The following is a 21,722-nucleotide window of genomic DNA, read 5'->3' as shown; positions in this document are numbered from 1 at the left end:
CACAGCCGGTAAGTGACAGAGCCTGTGATCTCCTGGTTCAGAGGAAGCCCAGAGCCTCCACAGGGCTGGACCCTGCAGTCCCCATGCTGCTGAGTGGCCATTCCTCCCCAAGCCAGGGACAGGCTGCTGGGGCAACCACTGAGCTGACGGCAGAAGCCCTTAGCGGACAGCACACTGAGAAGGCAAAGGGAGCCACCTCTTTGATAAAGAGGGAGATGGAAGACAGTTCAGGGCAGGCTGCCTGGGGGCCCTCAGGTAAAGGGGGGGACCTCTGGCAGAGGCTGAAAGTGGCTGACCCCACTTGTTCCTCCAATGGCAACCTGAGGGAGAGACAGGAAGCCAACAGGAGGTGTGCTGCCTCTCGGGTCTGGAGTCCCAAGAGGTTGGGATGAGGGTGGGGTACCACTTGTCGGGAGCGCAAGGAAGAACCCGGTGTCTGGCGTGGCTGCTGCACACCCAGGCCTGCCAGATGCACCACACTGCATGCCCGGGAGGATGCCAGCAAGCTGCTGTGAGGAAGGCTGCACCACCTCTTCTCCAGGGTCCTCAGCACCCAGCCCAGCAGTGCCAGGCACACAGCCGGCACTCAATAACTGTACTGCTGAGCGAACCACCCAACAGCCCTGCAAAGGAGGCAAATTCCTACCCCCTTTGCCAAGACCAGGAAACTGAGGTTTAGAGGTCAGAGTGCAGCTGGGCCCAGCTTCCCAGGGGCCACGCCTGGAGTCATGTGTGGGGCAGTCAGATGTCAGGCAGAACTGGCCACACACCCGTCTCCGCCTCTCTCTCCTGGGGCACCTGCCCCGCACAGGCACCCACAGGTCTGTGGGGCAGCGCTCACTCTTTCCCTCTCTGGCCTCAGTTTCCTCATCTGTGAAAGGGGACCGGTCGTGCCCTCCTCCCGATGAAGGGGATACATCAGAGGCCAAGGGCAGGCCCGTGCAGGGCACCTTCCCGCAGAGAGCTCTGGGAAGCCAGTGAGTCAGGGTGTGTTTGGCACAGGGAGGTGCCCCATGAATTCTTGCTTGAGGGGGACCGGGGCTCAGTAAACACCAGCTATTGTTGCAACTGGTGGGGAGCGGGCTCTCCCTCCTTGCCTCCATCCCTCCACCACGTTCACCAGTCCCAGCCAGCTCTCCCCCACCCCTGCTGCCTCATGCCCACCCCACCCTGCTCCCACCCCTCCTCCATTTTCTTCCCACCCCACTGCCCTACTCGCACACCTGCACCCAGTTCCTCCTTCCTCCCCCCCCAGCGCCCCCCACCTCCTTTCTCGCCCATCCTCACCCTCCACCTTATTTCACCTCTCCCCGCTCAACTCAGTCCAGTTCCCTCTCACCTTGCCCTCTCCACCCCCCACTCCTACATCCCTCCCCCACAGGTGTCTTGGGCCAGTTCCTGCCCCCCGTTGATTGGGACCCTTCGCTTAGGCTGCACTCCTTCCTTGCTCACTGCCTCTCTCCTCTGACCTCTGATTTCCCTTGTCCTTGCCCCTTGGGACCCCCACCTGGTGCTAGAGGAGCCTGTGCCTCCGCTTGGGTGTGGGGGTGGGAACTGCACTGCACCTGCCGTGCTCGGTCCTCCCCAGCTGCTACTGGGACAGCTCTCAGGACCCTCTCCTGACATCTCCGGATCCGCCCTGCAGTGTCCAAGGGACTCTCCTGCCCCCCACAACATCCGACACCAACTGGAGGACCCCAACCTCGGAACAGAGCCCTAAGGGACCACCTGAGAGCTTCAGCCAGCCCCTGCCATCGGCTCAGAAACTTGCCAGGGCTGCACCTGCCTCCCGTACCTTTGGTTGCCAAGTGTATTTTGACATTGTCTACATATTAGCTGTTCAGTTCATGTCTGCCGAGGAATGGCTGAATCGATGAAGCAATGCTTTAATAAAGAAGTCCACTGGCAGGTTTGTCTGCGGGGAAATGTGCTAGGTCCCCTGCTGTCACAGTCCCATTCCACTGTAAGCATCCCGGGATAAGGTGTTTTCTCTTGGTCCGCCCAAGGTACGCATGCAGAGCACACCGCACAGCCAGAAATCCAGGGGCCTCTCAGGGGTGTGGCTAGAGACTAGCTGGGCCTCACAGCTCCCAGGCGCTTGGGCTGCCCGCGCGGCCTAGACACAGGAATCGCAGTTCAGCTGTTTCTGCTTTCCTGCAAACTTTTTGGAGTCCTTTTCTTGAGACTTTTGCCACCAAGTCTTTCCGTTCATTATGAAAATGTTATACGTTATGTTTGCCGGAGAGTATCTGAAACAAAACACAAGAGCCACACTGCACAACTGCATGATGAGAATCCCTGCTGTGCCCTGCTGAGGGGTGGGGACTGTGTGTGAAGTCCATTCTGCCTCTGTGCAGCTCCTTCCCCCAGGGCCTCCCCGCTCAGGCTCCCACAGCTTTGGTGGATCTCTGTGGGATAGAGCCCATCGTGACCCCGTCTTCTGACGCCTCCAAGAGGCACAGAGGGAAATGGCGAAGCTAGTGGGTGAGCCCGTCAGAAATGGGGAGTGGCTCAAGCTTGTCTCCATGAGCTCCTTCCATCTTCCATCTCTAACCCCTGCCCCCTTAAGAGCTGTCCTTTGCTTCAGGGGCCCATTCCTGTCTCAGGGAAGGAAGCTGCCTGTGAGGTGGTAGTGGCTGGTGGCATGCGTCTCCAGGCCTGGGAGCCCTGGCGTTTTAAAGGACACCTTTAGGGAAAGCTGTGCCATGCTGCTGGGGAATTAAAACACTGCAGCCGCGGAGTCAGAGAGTGGGCAGGGCCAGGGCCGGACACTTCACCCCTGGTGCCACACCACAGTCCCCTCTCTGTGCAGGAGCTCAGCGCCCAGCAGTGTCAGACAGGACCTGAGGCGCCTGCAGGGAGCTGCTCCTCCTGTGACCAGAGATGCAGAACAACACCCATAATTTCAAGGTGCAATGATACATATATACAATCTTGTAAACAATTTACTTCCTGGTGCCTGCTCGTGGTTAGAGCCACTGTGCCCGAGCCCTCTAATCCAGGGGGATAATCAAAATATTTAACATCTGGTAGGGACAGGCACTGACCAGTGAGAGTGGCCACTGCTGGGCCAGGCATTAACCCTTCACTGGCAGGATCATGGGGAGGACAGAGAAGTCTGTGGGAGGTTCTGGAGGGGGCGTTTCCCAACCAGTAGAGCCGTCTTCCAACATCCAAACCAGCAGTGCTGCTGGACCAGTGAGGACAAGGGCTGCTGCCGCCTCCTTTACCCTTTTACTGTGTTTTTCCTTTTTTTCTCCATCCATGTTCCTAGTTTTTGGTCTTCCAGCCAGAGGCTGCATCATCTTTTTCAGTAGACCTCACACAGAAATAGGGGTGGCCTAATCTGTGTGGTCTGTAGAGGCCAGCATGGCCCAAACCGGAGGCCCCCAAACCCCACTGCACGCAGAACCTCCAAGGCAGCACCCAAAAACCACCAGCCGGGTTAGTTGTGCTTTCATGGCTCCTGCCAGGTGGTGCTGATGACGTACCACCAGGTTAGACGCCTGCCCTCCTCCTGAACCCACCCGGGATCGGCGGGGGCACGGGACAAACACCCATGAGTTCTGGGAAGGAAGGAGGGAGCCGAGAGCCACTCACAATGGCCGCTTCCTCCTGCTGTGTATGGTCAGCATAAGCAGCAACAAGCCCGTGGCCGCCAGGATCCCTGCCACTGAGATGGCAGCAATGACGATGTCCCTCTGGAGGAAGCTTGGAAGCTGCGTGCACGGCACAGCCTTGCTTTGGGTGTCTAGATAAGAAGAGCCGTGGCACGGTGAGCGGAGAGGCTCCCACATTGAGCTGCAGGGACAACCTCTTCCTGCTGCCTGTAGCAGACATGGAAGCTTAGCATCTGAGCTGCTGGCTCCAGAAAACTTCTCGGGGGAAGGAACTGGCTTTGTTCAGGAAAACACATTCGTAAGCTTTTCAGGGGTGGAGGTGAGATGTTGTGGGTGTGAGCTGGGAAGCAGCAAAGCCACCAAGAAGAAGGTCCCACAAAGCACACTTTGTAGGAAGTGCAGAGAAGCGAGGAGAGTTCAGATGCAGGGAAGAGGCAGAGGCACCAGGGGAGGTGACAGTCGTACTGCGATGGCTCTTAAGGACAATGGCATCAGATACTCGTTTGAAGCTTTACCCAGGGCAGTGCTACAACCTCTCTCTGCTGTCCTCTTCCTCCCGCCCCCACTCCACTTTCAGGAAATTCTGTCGTATACACAACCTGCCTCATGTGTGTAGGTTTGGGGAATTCTGTGCCATAAGGCACACGTGATCCCGAGATGATCCCAAGCTCTTATGGCCCTCTGATGACATGCAGAAATCTTGAAGGTGGTGTGTGTGGGCTTGGGAGCACAAGGCAATCTTAGCTAGATCTCAAAGGAAGGAGAGCCCAGCTGGCATCAGGGACTCCTCGAGCTTCTGTCACCCCGTTTGTAGCATGGACCCAAAAGGAAGAGGACTCCAGGAAATGGGCACAGAGGCACGACGACAGGAATCCGACGGTTTGGTGTGGAGAGCTGTTGAAGGGACAGTTGCTGGGTGATGCCGGCAAGCGGTGCTGGCCAAGGGTCCTCCAGGGTTATGGGGAGAAAACCAGGCCTTTCCACGTGCTGCCTGCATGTCTGCCATGTCCGGAGGCAGCAGGCCACTGTACAGGCTCTGCTGGAATAAGTCAGCATCTAACCCTCCGAGTCAGGAAGAGACACAGCTGAGATTCTGATAGTGGGGGAGTGTGGACGGGCTGCACTGGTTTGGGTACCCGCATGCTGCCGTGGTGGGCCAACTCCTCCCCATGCCGAACAGGCTCAGGCTCAGGTAATGCATGGCTGACGATTACGGACTAGGTTCACGTGTGGCATTTATCCCTTGCTGTAGTGGGAGAGCCTCAGGGCCCCGTCCGGGGGCCCCAAGATGACGCCTGTGGCATGCATGGCCCTGGCTGTATAGAAACAACATAAAAGTAGCATCTTTGTGGAAAAGTGACCCGACTCCTGGAGTTAAATTCTAAGTTTCACTGCAGTTCCTATGCTTTTGTGGGTGAACTAAAGGTGTGCCGACATCTACTCCGTTTAAACACCGTGAAAGGCAAACGGACACGCTCTGACTCCTCTGTATTTCAGTGTCTCCTCGTTGCTCACGCTACAGACATTACCTGGCTTTACTCTTCCTTGATCCACTGTAGTTAACGGCTCGCTTACAGCCCTGTTGAATAGAGAGGGTGCCTTCCTCTTCCTCTCCTCTGAAATGTGACCTACAAGAGACAAAGGCAAACCGTGTTCCTTTAAAAACCATTGGGGTTTGTGACTAGTTCTGTCTAGGATAAAAGTAACTTCCTCTTGAGTCAAAGTGAGGACTTAGGGAGGGTTTTGGAGAAGAGTTCAAATGTACATCAAAGTTGTGTTCTTTATTGATTTTTTTAATTGAACAAATTTCTGGGTGTAGACTGAGACAGTGGTTCTCACACGTTGAGTGTGTGTCAGAATCACCAGGAGGCCTTGTTAAAACAGATCACTATTGAATATCAACTGTAATTGAAAAACATTTGTTAAATTTAAAAAAAAAATCGCTGGGCCTCACCCCCGAGTTTCTGATTCAGGTCTGGGAGAGCCTGGGAACGTGATGTTGATGCCACTGGTCGGGCACCCGAGCGAGCGAGAACCTTCCAGCCAATTGCAAGCCTCCCTGAGCCTCAGTCTCCACTCATATAAAACAGAGATAAGAACACCTACCTCACAGATGGCATGATGTTCATGAAAATTTATAAACCACAAAGTACTATAAAAATGTTTCTTGAATTGTAAGGGCAAGATAGGAAAATGAACTAGACTGAAATATTCATTTATGGGTAAACGGACCGCAGAATGGTTTAGGAGAAAGAGGCCGGATTGAAAATTAGAAGTATTTGCATCCTACCTCTGTCATTGGCTGTGTTTGACTCCTTTGCACACAGACCTGTCAAAGGGCACGAGTGAACTCAGCTTGGGGAAAATTGGGCAGCCAGAAAGCTGTCTGCCCAACACAGGAATGGCCCTAGAAAGGGACTGAGGAAATTTCTGAGAACTTCTGGGCAACAAACTAGAACCAACGAGTAGGAGCTCCGGAGAGATCTGTTTGGACTGTTTACAGTTAGAAAGTAGGGCTGTCAAAAAGGGAATGGGGAAGAGTGAGAAGTAATGGAGCTTGTGCCCCCAGAAAACCTCAGGCCAAGCTGGAAGCCGGTCCCTGATGGGAGAGCTCTGAGTGCCCAGGGACAATTTTGATAAGTCTCCCTTGGCCTAGTTCATGAAGTAGCGAGAATAAGACAATTGGGTTACGACTGTCATGAGGGGGTGTGATTACAGCCTCATGAGGTCTTACTTATTTCTGGGTAAAGACAGAAATTTGGCTAAGAAAAGAGCAAAAGCTCCTAGTATAATACGACTCCTAATTCCTTGACTTTGAGTGGCCAACTTGTCAAAGCAGAGTTGAGAGATTAACCATCAGACAGAAAACTAGATAACATGGAGTTGGTCTACAAAAGGGCTGTGTTTGCCTCACTTTTTCATGGAGTTGTAAAAAAGACAGACTCGTCAGTTGAACATAAATGTTTTACTTTCCTGGTCTCCGTACCACCAAAACAAAGAGGAGAACTGGGAGCCAGAATCCCCATTTATCATCAGTATGGTCCTACGTTTTCACTTACCTACGGTTCTTTGGAGAGTTTGAAGAATGTTTTCCACATGTGGTGGGTTATGGTTTTCATCATTTGTGGGATTATTTTCTGTGGGGGAAAAAAAAAAAAAGCACAATTATCAAGTTTTGCGTAATACAGTCAATTTCCAAACATCAACTTTAGAAACCCAAGGGCTGTGAGAGCAACAGCCCACTTCACTTCCAGAGCTGGCACAGAATGCGAGTTGCCGGTGCTTTCACGTTGCCACTCACACCCTGGGCCTGGTCAGTGTCTTAAAGGAGTACAGAACCGAGGAATTTTGGCTCTATGCTCAAGAAGTTGAAGTCTTACATCTTCATAATTTCTCTGTGTTTTTTTAATAGTCTTAGGAGACTCTAGCATTGAAACGAGCCTTTGATTCTATGTGAACAGGACCTCCAGTGTTAGCTGAGGACTAGCATCCGTCCAGCGGACCGGACCCCAGTAACGGGAACTCTGTGCACACTGTGTACAAGACACTTCACTTCTCAGAAAGTAGTGTCCTCCCCCACTTCCGATCCAGACCTTCTAATCATTTGTTTGAATGGTCACCGTTGCTAAGGAAGAGGTGAAAAATCAGCCACAATGTGTCTTTAAAACAGACATTCAGCAAGGGTTAACTGCTGTCTCCTTCAGGCACCCTGAGTTCAAACACCAGCAGTGGCTCCTACTAGCTGCCCAGCCTGAGGCAAGTTACTCAAGTTCGTATGTAATATGGGGGCATAATAATAATGCCACATACATAGGACTGCTGCGGAAATGAAATAACGTAGCTGGAAAACTACTATGTCTGGTCCATAGTGAGTGCTCAGCATATTTTAATTTTCTCGTTATAATAGTGATTATTGTTGTTACAGAGAAATGTACGATTCATTCGTTTACATATTTTCTCATTTAGCAAATATGACTAAACACCTACTATGTGTCAGAGCTCAACTCCTCGGCCCTGGGACACACAGTCTAATGAAGGCACAGATATTGTTGTGATCTGTCTTAGGGTCATTTCAGCATGTGCACTGGAAGGGTGAGGACCAGTACATTTAAAGGGGGAAACAGACAGCCCTAAATACAACAAGGCATTGATTAGAAAATAACGTTTGCAAAGATGAGAGGGAAGTTCTAAATTAATTCTGATGTTAAAAAACCAAACATTTTGTCCTGATCCTCCTGAAGGAAACTATCCAACTCAGTGGTTCCAAAGGTCAGGGGCTGGTGGCTGCTGCCTGCAGACAAGTCACTCTGAGGAGATGTGCAGAGCCCTGGACTCCGCTGTTGGATTTTCGGTGGGTTCCAGGAAGCGGGGTTTCCAATAGGCTCTCCCTCCTCATCCTGCTCCCCACAGCTGACGCTCAGCTGATCTGGGAACCACTACCTGGTTCATGTTCCTGCACCCAGGAAGACCACACACTTGCTGGTCAGACAGTGACCTGTGGGTCTATTTTCCCTTTTCAATCTTTAAATCTCTTGAGGGAAGAAATGCTTCATGGGACTCTAGTTCCTCATCCTGTCTTCAGGCCCATCTGCCTCCTCCATCACTGGAACTGTGACAGGGGCCTTTGCTAGTCAACCGTCAGCTAGTGGGCAGCACTTTCCCACACTCTTCTGGGGCGTCCCTTCAGAACCATGCTCAGCCCCTGCCTAGTACCCCACCTCCAGGGAAGAACGGGACTTCACTGGTGAGTTGGCTGTGCCTGCGGCCAGTACCTTCCTCTATTTGGCACCCATCTTCCCTGGGAAAGCAAACAATCTGATCCGTTCCTCTATGCTGTAAATTTTACAGAAGCAAAGTGTCTCACAGGGTGGGTCTGGAGAAGTCATGGGTCCCCTAAACCTCACCAGTGATTAGGGCACTTCCTAATTCAGGGTGAAGCACCCTCATTATCCAGCCATGTATTTCTCGAGAAGACAGGTTGCATTCCATCTGCTGGGCCCTTAGCTCAGCCTCACATATGTTCTAAACTCAGACGAGAGGAAGAAGAGGTATTATGTATCGATCCAGAATGACAATTCTACCCATCTGCAGTTACCATTATTGGAAATTCTGTCCACATGGCTGAGAAAAGATGCTGGTTCAGGAGAATTCCCTGCAACACTGGCTGCTTTGATGAAACACATGACAAAAAAAATGGAAAGGGAAAAGGTTTCGTCAGTCTGTGAGCACCTCAGGCCCCCACTTTAAGTGTTGAAATGCTAATACCATAGAGAATGCTGCTTGTACTTGGAAATGCAGATTCCAAGTGTGTGCGTCAGTGTCCAGAGAGGCACCAGCGACTGTTGACTGCGAGGCTGGAGCCCAGGCAGAAGCTGGGGAAGAACCTCGGGGATTAGGATTCACATCCACGTGCAAAATTCCAGCAGTGCCCCTCCCCACTGCCCAGGGTGCTTTCTGCTGGCAATTTCCACTACACAATTGGGTCCTGGTGACCTGTGATCAAACACCTGTCTTAATTCCCAAAGTGCTGCTTTTCAAAAATAATGTGAAGCTGCTTTAGGGAGGAGTATGCTCCTCATTTCTGTCATTTCCCCAGTGTGCCTGGGCTTTGATCGACTCTCCTCGGTCTCATCTGTGGAATGGGGTGCCCACGACCAACCCGCCGGCTCTCACAAGGGCCGACAGAGATATGTGCGTTTACAGAGCTCACGACATATACTTGCTTTCTTCCATGGCTCTCCTTGTCATTGATTTGCCTGCTGTTCTTCTTGTCTCATGAAAGGGAACATTGGAAAACATCTGCAGGAGAATTTCATCTCGAGAGAAGTACAAAGGGCAAGTCACACAGCAGCCGCAGTGCAGGCCCGCACCCTGCCATGCTGTGAGGCCCTCAGTCGTCTACATAGGGAACAAGTGGCACAAGTTCAATGGACATGGGAAACGGTACTCCAAAATACCTACCCTTGGAAGGGCAAAGTCTAACTACCTAAATCACTTCTGAAGATAATTCTGGTTGCCCTGTGTACCCTGGGCAGCAAACACTGCTCACTAAAGATATGTGGCTGGAAACATGGCCCAACAGCTCATGATGTTTAGTGTCATAATTTCCCTTCTCATTCTGTCGTCATTCTGACCACTTCTGACACCTTCCCCAGCTGGTCCATAAAAATGGGTGAAGGATATGTGGGTAAAAACAAAGAACAGCCTTTTTAAAATCAGAAAACCCTTTCTTAATTCCCAAATCTTTAGTTATCAAACTGTTCTGAATTTTTCACAGTTGTTTTTTCTTTAAATATGTTTATTTCTCCTTCCCTTTTAAAAGTTTTTATTCTTCTACATCTCCCTGGGGAAAGCAGTTTTATTTTTCCTTCTACATTTACTTTGTAAGCCACAGAAAATGATCACAAATTTCATTCATTTAGCATTCTTTGAATCCTTTTACGAAGGCTGTCGATACCTTGGTCTACTCACCCCCTGACTAGATGCTTACAATAAGGACACAAAAAAACTAACCGTCACATTCACTCATTCCAGATGATGAGTTCTCATCGCCAGCCCCTTCCTTGCTGAACGGGTTGACCTACGAGTTCCGGAATGCTGCTCAGACAGAACCCGGCCAGTTCACCAGCGGCCCACCAATGCCAAGGCAGACACTGCAGGGCACTGGACAGTCCAGAAGGCTCTCGAGGGAGATGGGATCCTCCCAAACCCAGAACCAGACACCCATCTTCAGGGGCACACACCCCCTCCCACACGTGTGGGTTCAGAGACACGGGGCACCTGCGAGGAAGAGCGCAGCCTCCTCCTTCCTAGACGGGAACTGGAACTGCTGAGAGCAGGGACAGTGGGACTGCAGGAGCTGGCCGCACCCATTCCTTCGTCACTCGCCACCCGTCAGCCAGCCAGACGGTCATGGCACACTTACTGAAGCGTCTTTAACAGCACATGGGAGAAGGGCGCACCCAGAACTCCTGGCATGGGCCGGCGCCTGGAACAAAGGGCCACGTCTCCTGTACAGAGACGTCCCCTTCCCAGCGGGACTGGCAGGCATGGCCCTGTGATCACAACACCCAGCAGCTCCTAACCCACAGGGAAGCATCCACGCTCCCGTCCCAGGAGCCCTTTTGCAGACCAAATGGCTCTCAGGGTCCACTCCTGACCCCCACACAGCACCAGAGAGGAGAGACTTCTCTGGAATCTGGACGGCTGGGGTTTCACACCTTCCCCTCAGTCTCACCTCTGGCAGGACTCCCTGGGCCTAGTTACTCTCCAGCAGTAAACGGGAGGCCTGGGCTAGATCAGAGAGTCCCAGCTGAGACTCACCCGGAGGGCTTAAAAACTGACTCACGCAGAGGTTTCACCCCACACCAAGGAACCTCGTGGCTGGGGTGGGTCTGGAAGTCTCTATGTGACAATCTCCCAGGGGACTGTCGTGCTCAGTTAGGCTGAGGACCTGGGCAGAAGGCCGAAATCAGCCTCAGGGCCTCACCGCCTCCACTACGTGCAGCATCTCCTGGGCACCTTCCAGGCAGCTGTGATGCACCTGGTCCCAGCTGGCACTGAGGCTGCACTTCCAACACCTGCCAGAGGGTGGACCCCCCGCTCTGTGGGGAGCAGAATCCTTTCTGCATGTTGCTCTTCTATGCTTTTGATGATTTCTAGGGAATCTGCCTGCCTGCCTGCCACTTAGAGAACTGGTTCCAGCCTCCGTGCAAAGCACCTCCCTTCCCATCAGGGCAGCCGATAGGTCATCTGGGGGCCGGCCAGGGATGCGCAGGAGACGCTCAAACACAGCCCGACTGGTTCACGGGGGAAGGTACTTACCAAATATTTTAGCCATACCTTCCTCCAGATTTTTTGAACTTGGTGAACGGTCAGCATTTGACCCTGTGGGGGAAAGTAAACCGTAGCTGTGAGTAAATCTTTCTTTCACTGGCTCCGCGTGTAATCGCAAGTCGATCGTCTCCCGGTGCTGTTCCGAGAACAGCACCGTGCAAGGGGCCTGCTCTAGGGGACACACGGGTTCTAGGCCCCCTCTGAGTGCCTGTGGGCTTGGGCAGTAAAGTGCTGTGGGTTTGGTTTTCTCCTCTGCGACTGGTGGGCAACGCGCCAACCTCAGGAGGCCTGCGAGGAGAGGAGATAAAAGGTGCTGATGTGACTGTGGAAGGAGAAATGCCCTCGCGTCTCCCATCTCAGGTCATCATCTGTTGTGACCTGACCGCTGTGCTCAGTGCTCAGTGTGGGGACAACAGAGGGAGACAGACACACATCGCAGGTTTTGAAGAGAAACTTTCCCCATCCAAGGATCGATGCCCATAGGAGGGACCGTCACCATTTTGAAATGTAGTGCTTACTTGTTTTGGAGGTGAGCAATATTACTGCATACTCTGGGTCTATGTTTCGGAGGGACTCACCTCTGAGGCTGTCCCCACTTGAGTTGTTTGCTCAGCCCAAGGAACCCTGATTTCATTGCCAAATGAAAACATGACGGTACAAATGAAATGGACCGGTTGACAATTCTCTTAGGACACTAGGGACTGAGTTTAAGATGTCTGCTCACATTCCCGTCGTTCCTCAAGGACATGACTCAATTGGACTAGAACATCGTAGCGACCTGGGTAGTTTTGGAGCTATATTTTCAGGCTTCTCTTTCTGGAGGTTGCGATGTCTCAGTGTCCAGACACATTTTCGTGATTTAAGGTCAAAGCCAGCCATTTTCTCCTGACCCCAGGAAAGTAGGTGACCACCAAGGAGGAGCAACATACTCCCTAATGAAGTGCTTGCCAGAGCCACAGCACCCCTCCTGAGTGAGTGCCACGGAGCAAGCCTGCGTGTCTGCCAAATCTGAACTGTAACCCCAAACTGGTGACATCGCTGATTTTCACTTGTTTCCTGGCATACAATCTGCATAGCCATTGAGAAGTTTTGTGAACATGACAGCTTTCAACTCTGCAGGAAAATTGGTAGCACAGCCTGCATCGTAAATGCCAAATGACTTTAAGTCTGACTAGTTTGATCCGATAAATGACAAACACACAGGCATCGGAGACATCAGAGACTCATTAGGAATAGGTGCACTGAACCATGTGAGCACTTTGCTGAAAACGTACCGTTCATATGGTGTCAGCCAAGGATGCAGAACAAAACCCGTGCAGGCACAGCCTCCTGACTCTAGTAAAACGGTCACTGTTCTAATATGTGCTTCATGAAATGCGCTGGCAGGGCGTTAGTTATAAAATTGGTTTGCTCATAGTCTTATAATTTCTATATGGCACACATGCCTGCTTGTCCTGAAAACTAATTACCCAATTTTATTTTTTTCCCTATTGTACAGAGTGTCCTCCTTACAGGGTTTCCCTGTCACTTGTGTGATTGGGGCTAAGGTGTATCTTGTTTGCATATGTGACCCCTGGCTTCCCCTCAGCTTTGGCATTTCATATCAGTGCAAAGGCAGAAATTGGCCCTGCTTCTCAGTGCAAGTATTTTCCAGAAGCTGGGGGTGAGGAGGGAGGTGGGAAGGCTTCCCTCTCAAAGCCAGTGACCCAGGCACTCACGCACGCAGCACAGGCACTGCTGAGTGGAACACTATTAAACTACCCATGGCCAGTGTTCCCAGGAACAGATCATGCCGCTTGGAAGTCAGTGCCTGTCCTCTGAGCAGCCTGCACTGTGACAGAAGCTGCCCGACACCTGAACAGAAGAAATCAGCCCAAACCACAGGCCTATCCACACTGCACACCAGAGACGGCCATAGTTGCTAGAAGGGTAGAGAGAGTAATTCTTCCTTCTACGTCTCCAGTTGTGTTTGCCCCGACATACCTGGTTTAAAGGACGCTAAAATGATAGGGTAATACCAATAAGACAATACACAGGCCTGCAGAAATATGTGCGTCATAGTTTTAAAGATATATACTTGCTTTCTTCTGTGGCTCTCTTTGTCATTGATTTGCCTGCTGTTCTTCTTGACTCATCAAAGGTAATACTGGAAAAAACTTGCAGGAGAATTTCATCTTAAGGGAAAGCAAAGAAAGGCAGGTTAATACCAGCAGGGCAGGAGTGACACAGTCTGCACTGTGAGGACCTGAAGTTGTCTAGGAATACGGTTGAGTCAGTGTATTCACTCACAAATGCATCTTTTATTGGATACAGAATGTCATGCTCTACCAGGCCTGGCCTTGGGGAACTCCATCTGTCAAAATCATTTCTGAAAAGTTGTGATTTCACTAGCTATGCCGGACAGGAAACACAGACCTACTATAGAAACTGCTCCAAATCTCCCGCTATTTAATGTCATAATTTTTCTTCTTACTCATGTCGTCATTCTCCCCACCTCTGAGACTGTCCCCAAGCTGTCCTTCTGTCTGAACAAACCTCTGTCCTGTTTCTATAAGAAGCACATAATTTCCTCCCGTGGAACCTGCTGCCCCTCCCAGGAAGCTGCTCACAGGGGAATCTTGCTCTTGTGGCAGACAGACCTAGTCCGAGTCTAGAGACTGGCTGTTTACCAACGGGCAAATAACTCCACCTCTTTGATCTTCAGATGACTCACTCATAGGACAGGAATACAATTATTTAACTCATAGAACTTCTGTGACAATTGAGTAAAACTATGTATATAAATGCACATAACACAGGTCAGAGTGAGGACCAGCTGGAAGCTGCTCCTCACCACCTAATTTTAACAAGGGCCCCGGATCAGCTAGTGCTTGTTTTCTGCTCAGTGGAACCCTGCACAAGTGGAATAATATGTGGGTAAGGAAGGAAAAAAGGACATAAAATACAAAGGAAACAAAGATGTAATTAACATATGACAGAAAAAAATAAATATGTTCGTAGATTCTGTGGCATTCCGTCACTAGCCACGCTCGCCCCCTTCCTGTCTACTGTGGTTGGAGCCTCAGAGGCCAGCCCTCAGACAGACGCGTCCTTTCCACCCTCCCTGGTCACAAGGGGGGGGGGCTGTGGGACTTGCAAAGTTCCTCTGAAGACTCCTGTGACCCTGGAAGAATCTTGCTCCTCCAGATGGAAGAGAAAGCAGTGCTGCAGCTGCACTTTCCCACCCCTTACCTCCTGCCTCGAAGGTGGACATGATTTCTGGAGCTGCAAAAGTCATCTTATGACCAAGAGACATAAGCCCCAAGGAAGGCTCTGATGATCTCAGACAAACAGGCCCCGACCTGAAGCCACTGAGCACTGCATCAAAGCCATGGCCGCCTCCCTCAGGCTGCTTGTGACAAAAGGAAAGTGAACTACCCTCTGTTGAAGCCACTAAATTCAGGTCTCCGGTAACTGCAGCCAAGTGCATTCTTAACTGGCACGGCGACTCTGGTGACACCTGCATGTCCCTCACTCACATGACCTTGGCCAGTTTTCGTTGTTTTTTTTTTAAGATTTTTTTTTTTTAGTTGGGGAAGGGGAACAGGACTTTATTGGGGAACAGAGTGTACTTCCAGGTCTTTTTCCAAGTCAAGTTGTTGTCCTTTCAGTCTTAGTTGTGGAGGGCGCAGTTCAGCTCCAAGTCCAGTTGCCGTTGCTAGTTGCAGGGGGCACAGCCCACCATCCCTTGTGGGAATCAAACCGGCAACTTTGTGGTTGAGAGGATGCACTCCAACCAACTGAGCCATCTGGGAACTCAACGGCAGCTCAGCTCAAGGTGCCGTGTTCAATCTTAGTTGCAGGGGGTGGAGTCCACCATCCCTTATGGAACTCAAGGAATGGAAACCTTGTGGTTGAGAGCCCACTGGCCCATGTGAGAATCGAACCAGCAGCCTTCGGTGTTAGGAGCACGGTGCTCCAACCACCTGAGCCACTGGACCAGTCCCAACCTTGGCCAGTTTTGATGAACCATTATTATATGGAGGACCCAAGCATCTAGGTTCCTAAAACTCATAAAGCCCATGCAAATTGAGACAGAATAGAAGCCTGCCATTCAGATGCCAAGTGTTTACTGAGCCCTAGCTCTGCTCAGAACTGCACAAGGAGCTGGATGTTCAAAGAGGACTGAGACCTGCTGCCTGGTCCACATCCTAGAGCCATCCAGACACGTGGAGAAGCAGGTACACACAGACATGACCAGACACACCCACACACCCACAGAGCAACAAGGCCAGGGCCGGAGCAGAGAGGAGAGAAAAACCAATACAGCCCCAGGACACCAGGAGGGGGAAGTGGGCCCTTCCAGGCCAGGCTGAGTCTGACTGAGTGACCAGAGTCGTCACTGAGACCCCCAGGACCACTGCTGTGCACAGATGCTGGGTGCCAGTAATCTCCCTTCAACTACACTCTGGTGCCCATCTGGTGGTACAGCGGCCTTGGTGGTCAGTGCGTGACATGAAGAACCTGCAGCACTAACTTGACGAGCCTCACGCAAAGTCCTTGAAGCAATAATCAGGCAGCTGCTGCAGACCAACGACGGCCCCACCAACATGCCACAGGACTCCCAGGGCCAAGAGAAGAACCGGGAGTGGGGGGTCGTGAGCAGACAATTCCATGTCCTAACAGGACTGCTGAGGACATGAGAAATCCAGAAGACATGGCTGTACTCAGAGGTTTCAAATCCACTTACAAATGTTCTATATGAAAACCATACCCACAAAAATTGGGTGGAGGCTGGGTAGGAGGGGGGAGAAGAATAATAGATTCTATAAGCTTAGAAAACTTTTTTTATAAACCTGTTACTAATTTTTCATAGCCACATTTTTTGAAACATCAATTTCTCCTTCTCTTATAAAGTGTTTCGGTTTCTACCTGTCCCTGAAAACAACCATTTCATTTTCCCCTTCTAGGTTTACTTTGCTAAGCCACATTGATGTGATATTTATTCTGAGTCCTTTTACGAAGGCAGTCGATACCTTGGTCTACTCACCCCCTGACTAGATGCTTACAATAAGGACACAAAAAAACTAACCGTCACATTCACTCATTCCAGATGATGAGTTCTCATCGCCAGCCCCTTCCTTGCTGAACGGGTTGACCTACGAGTTCCGGAATGCTGCTCAGACAGAACCCGGCCAGTTCACCAGCGGCCCACCAATGCCAAGGCCGACACTGCAGGGCACTGGACAGTCCAGAAGGCTCTCGAGGGAGATGGGATCCTCCCAAACCCAGAACCAGACACCCATCTTCAGGGGCACATACCCTCTCCCACACGTGTGGGTTCAGAGACACGGGGCACCTGCGAGGAAGAGCGCAGCCTCCTCCTTCCTAGACGGGAACTGGAACTGCTGAGAGCAGGGACAGTGGGACTGCAGGAGCTGGCCGCACCCATTCCTTCGTCACTCGCCACCCGTCAGCCAGCCAGACGGTCATGGCACACTTACTGAAGCGTCTTTAACAGCACATGGGAGAAGGGCGCACCCAGAACTCCTGGCATGGGCCGGCGCCTGGAACAAAGGGCCACGTCTCCTGTACAGAGACGTCCCCTTCCCAGCGGGACTGGCAGGCATGGCCCTGTGATCACAACACCCAGCAGCTCCTAACCCACAGGGAAGCATCCACGCTCCCGTCCCAGGAGCCCTTTTGCAGACCAAATGGCTCTCAGGGTCCACTCCTGACCCCCACACAGCACCAGAGAGGAGAGACTTCTCTGGAATCTGGACGGCTGGGGTTTCACACCTTCCCCTCAGTCTCACCTCTGGCAGGACTCCCTGGGCCTAGTTACTCTCCAGCAGTAAACGGGAGGCCTGGGCTAGATCAGAGAGTCCCAGCTGAGACTCACCCGGAGGGCTTAAAAACTGACTCACGCAGAGGTTTCACCCCACACCAAGGAACCTCGTGGCTGGGGTGGGTCTGGAAGTCTCTATGTGACAATCTCCCAGGGGACTGTCGTGCTCAGTTAGGCTGAGGACCTGGGCAGAAGGCCGAAATCAGCCTCAGGGCCTCACCGCCTCCACTACGTGCAGCATCTCCTGGGCACCTTCCAGGCAGCTGTGATGCACCTGGTCCCCGCTGGCACTGAGGCTGCACTTCCAACACCTGCCAGAGGGTGGACCCCCCGCTCTGTGAGGAGCAGAATCCTTTCTGCATGTTGCTCTTCTATGCTTTTGATGATTTCTAGGGAATCTGCCTGCCTGCCTGCCACTTAGAGAACTGGTTCCAGCCTCCGTGCAAAGCACCTCCCTTCCCATCAGGGCAGCCGATAGGTCATCTGGGGGCCGGCCAGGGATGCGCAGGAGACGCTCAAACACAGCCCGACTGGTTCACGGGGGAAGGTACTTACCAAATATTTTAGCCATACCTTCCTCCAGATTTTTTGAACTTGGTGAACGGTCAGCATTTGACCCTGTGGGGGAAAGTAAACCGTAGCTGTGAGTAAATCTTTCTTTCACTGGCTCCGCGTGTAATCGCAAGTCGATCGTCTCCCGGTGCTGTTCCGAGAACAGCACCGTGCAAGGGGCCTGCTCTAGGGGACACACGGGTTCTAGGCCCCCTCTGAGTGCCTGTGGGCTTGGGCAGTAAAGTGCTGTGGGTTTGGTTTTCTCCTCTGCGACTGGTGGGCAACGCGCCAACCTCAGGAGGCCTGCGAGGAGAGGAGATAAAAGGTGCTGATGTGACTGTGGAAGGAGAAATGCCCTCGCGTCTCCCATCTCAGGTCATCATCTGTTGTGACCTGACCGCTGTGCTCAGTGCTCAGTGTGGGGACAACAGAGGGAGACAGACACACATCGCAGGTTTTGAAGAGAAACTTCCCTTGAAAGTATGTTAAATAAAAGAAACCAGTCACAAAAGACCACATGACTCCATGTATGAACTATTCAGAACAGACGAATCCATAGAGCAGACAGATTAGTGGTTGTCAAGGGCTGTGGGAAATGGTAAATGGCGAGTGGAAGGCAGTGAGTGTGACTGACTTTTTGAGGTGATGAAAATGCTCTAAAATTAGATACCGGTAGTTCACAACCCTTTGAATATACTAAGCACACTGAATTACACACTTTAAGAGAGTGAATTTTATGCTACGTAAAAATGTCTCAAGCTGTTATTGAAAACAATGTGTGTGAGGGAGCAGGTGACACCAGCTCAGCCTGATTAGCACGTGGAGGTGCATTCTACTAATCATTCTACTTTTGTGTGTGTTTGAAAACGTTTATAATGAAAAGTTAAAATGTATGTTTATATATGCTACCCTCCTGTGGGGCTCTGGATTCTGAGAAAGCTGCAAAATTAGGAAAAATGTTAAAGCTACTCCCTTCTCCTGAGCAGAAATTCCTATGGCAGATTTGGGGTGATGAGAGGCTCCAGGTTCACCACACCAGGGCTCACAGAAGGAGACTCACAGTGAGTCTCCCACTTCTCCATATGCCCCTGCAATCTACCTGTGACCGTACCTTCGACCGGTGGGAAAGGCTGATGCATGTCTGCACACTGCCAACAGTCCAGGAAGAGGACAAATAAGAGGGCCCCTGCTCCTCTCAGCTTTACCATGGTCTGGACACCACTAGAGAGAAGGAAACCTCCTGAAATCCTCAGCCAGGATACTGTGGAACTCGCCGATCTGTGAAGTCACAACCGGAATGGGTGGAGGTAGTTCTACAGCTGGTAGAGGGAGGGCCCAGGCTCTGTGCACAGGGACCAGAGGGGACTCTGGTGCCCCGCAGGGCCTTCCTCCATCCTGCGAGTGCTGTGACCTGAAGGCGGTAGGACATTAACCAGAACTCTTAAGTCGCGAGTAACAAAAACTCTATTAAATCAGCTTAAGTTAATTGGAAGCGGCTAGAGTAGCCAGAAAAATCTTAGGATAAATCAGGATATCAAATTATTATTTATTGTGTTACATAAAATTATAACACCAAAAATATTATAAACAAAAGTATAAGTTGATGTTATCATTCACGTATCACTATTTCCCTTGTTATGTTTTATAAGTATCACACTACTTTCAAAGGAAAAATCTTTATATTTTAGCACCTTTAACTGCACTTTTTTCCCTGCATTTTCATTTTGCATTGGCTTGTGTGTGGCCATCTCCTCCCTATGTCTTCACATCTTCTTCCCTCCATATATATTTGTGTCCAAAGTTCCTCTTCTTATAAGGACACCAGTCATATTGGATTAGGACCCACTCTAGTGACCTCATTTAACCTCAGTAACCTCTGTAGACACACCAAATAAAGCCACATTCTGAGGTACTGGGTGTTAGGACTTCAACATATAAATTTAGGGGTGGGAGGTGGGGGACAAAATTCAACCCATAACATTAGGTAATAGCAGCAGCATAAATATTATTTCTCTAAAATATCTTCAAAAAAACAAAAACAGAACAACAACAAAAAAAGAACATAAAACAACACAAAACTCACACTCTCAGCATAACCAGGAGGAGGTGGCATCAAGCCTAGGATTCCATCATCTTTCTTTTGGGGTCTGATTCTAGGGAAATTCTTCAAGGACCCCACCCTATGGGTTCCTCCATATGTGCTAAGAACTTACCTGCATTGGTGCATTTTGTCTTGTCAACAAAATGTTACTGCCACTAATCCAAGGACAACAGGAATCCTCAATCCAGGGTGCAGTAAAAGTCAAGATTTTATTCAGGGAAACTGAGGAAACTCAGAGGAAACCGAAAGTGTGCTTCTCCAAGACAAAGCGGAGGCCCACTTACATAGAGAAAGTGCCTGCCCTGGTCCCCATCTGTCTATTTTTATGCAAAGAAAGATCCAAATTTTAAGTTTGATTGGTCCAAACGGCAATGTCCTGATTGGTTGGAATCACATGTCCTGATTGGTCGTTATGGAGCCACTCTGATTGGTCAGTAAAGATGCAAATGAGTATAAAACTGTGCAGCTCTGATTGGATGGGGCTGGTCTCAGCCCATTGGTCAAAATACATTCCAAGAAGTCCTTTATACAGGCGAGCTTTAGTAGGCAGGAACACTGTGTAGAAGTCTTGGCATCCCAGTCTGTGGCTTTTCCCTGAACTGCAGCAATACAGCAATGTAGCAGTGCAGCAATGCAGCAATGCAGCTCTGTGTGGGGGTGGGGGTGGGGGCTCTGTAAACAATGGCTACTAGACTGGGAATATGAATTTGGGCCCAGTTAACCATGAGGAGTCCTTTTGACAAGTATAACCCTTCTCCCGACCAACAGTCCTTATTTTGTAAAGTGGGTGTAAGTAACAGATTGAGAAGAAATCTAAGTGCTAGGGTGACATTCCAGAGAGAAAAGGAGGTGCTGTCTGGGAGGTGCTGAGAGGATGGCTCCAAAGAGCAGGAGGGAGTGGCTGGCCCTACAGGGTTTGGAGGATTCTCTCCTGCACTGTCATTCTCTTACCCACCTCTCTCTCTTTTCCTCTCTCTTTCTCTGTTTCTCCCTCGAAAGTAAGGTTTCTGAGCTCTTCCTCTTCCTAGTTATCTCAGTTGATAATTGAGGAGCCTGCCCTCCTGCCTCCGTAGCTGAGTTTTCTCTATAGTTTTCAACAACATGTACGAATTATAATAAACCATTGAATGTATACTTAATGATATCTGCACTTTATGATGTTTTTCAATTTTACCAAATTTAATCTCACAATCCAATGGGAAAGGCATATATAGAGGCCATCACTACGGCTCAGTTTAATAAGTGAATTCAGGATTGTTGCACGTTGACTCCTGCGCGGATGGAGGCTGCCTGCAGGTTAGGCCCCAGCTGTTGCTAGTTACATAACCTAGGGCAAGTTACATAAATGTGAGGCTCCTCAGTGCCCACATCTGTAAAATGGGAATAATAATACAACTACCTGGTAGACTTATTGCCTGGATTGAATAATGCAATCCACGTAAAGTGTGTCGAAATGCTCCGCAAGCACCATAGCAGGCGCTGGCTAAACGCCAGATACCAAGTTACCACGAAATTGTAATTGTTACAAGGGAGAGGGTCCTCGTCGGTGCTCAGTAAAGAAATGGTTTGAGTGATAATATCCAGCGCCGGCCTCCTTGGGGACTGCGTGCCCATGAAGGTGTAGTCGGAGGCGCTGGGAATCCGGAAGACGTCTTCCTGGACAGGGGACCTCCCGCCCGCGAGCCTGCCGTCTCCCGCGTCCCCTTTAAGAGCGGGGCCATGACGTCATCCCCACACGGTGCAGCCTACCTTGGAAGCGCCTGGGCGGTTCTTCCCCGCGGCCGCA

At 50.7% G+C, this 21,722-nt stretch overlaps 1 protein-coding gene across 4 annotated transcripts; it reads right to left on the bottom strand.

The window, feature by feature from the left end:
* Positions 1 to 1,928: 1,928 nt before the first annotated feature.
* C13H2orf92 (chromosome 13 C2orf92 homolog) lies at positions 1,929 to 20,780 on the bottom strand. 4 transcript variants are annotated; one of them, XM_033100932.1, is made up of 9 exons: positions 20,049 to 20,780; positions 18,947 to 19,246; positions 17,839 to 17,901; positions 13,538 to 13,630; positions 11,445 to 11,507; positions 9,344 to 9,436; positions 6,680 to 6,757; positions 5,150 to 5,248; positions 1,929 to 2,249 (listed from the first exon to the last, which is right to left on the bottom strand). In XM_033100932.1, exons 2-9 carry the CDS (start codon positions 19,041 to 19,043, stop codon positions 2,230 to 2,232), a joined length of 606 nt encoding a protein of 201 aa, XP_032956823.1. In that variant the 5' UTR covers positions 19,044 to 19,246; positions 20,049 to 20,780; the 3' UTR covers positions 1,929 to 2,229. The 4 variants fall into 4 exon arrangements, with proteins under 4 accessions (XP_032956823.1, XP_032956824.1, XP_032956825.1 ...); XM_033100933.1 differs by having other exon boundaries at positions 17,857 to 17,901; XM_033100934.1 differs by lacking the exon at positions 9,344 to 9,436.
* Between the last annotated feature and the right edge of the window lie 942 nt (positions 20,781 to 21,722).

The sequence above is a fragment of the Rhinolophus ferrumequinum genome (genome assembly GCF_004115265.2).
Source record: "Rhinolophus ferrumequinum isolate MPI-CBG mRhiFer1 chromosome 13 unlocalized genomic scaffold, mRhiFer1_v1.p Super_scaffold_3, whole genome shotgun sequence".
Lineage (NCBI taxonomy): Eukaryota > Metazoa > Chordata > Mammalia > Chiroptera > Rhinolophidae > Rhinolophus > Rhinolophus ferrumequinum.
The sequence above is the reverse complement of the archived record's forward strand: the minus strand, read 5'-3'. Positions and strand labels throughout refer to the sequence as shown.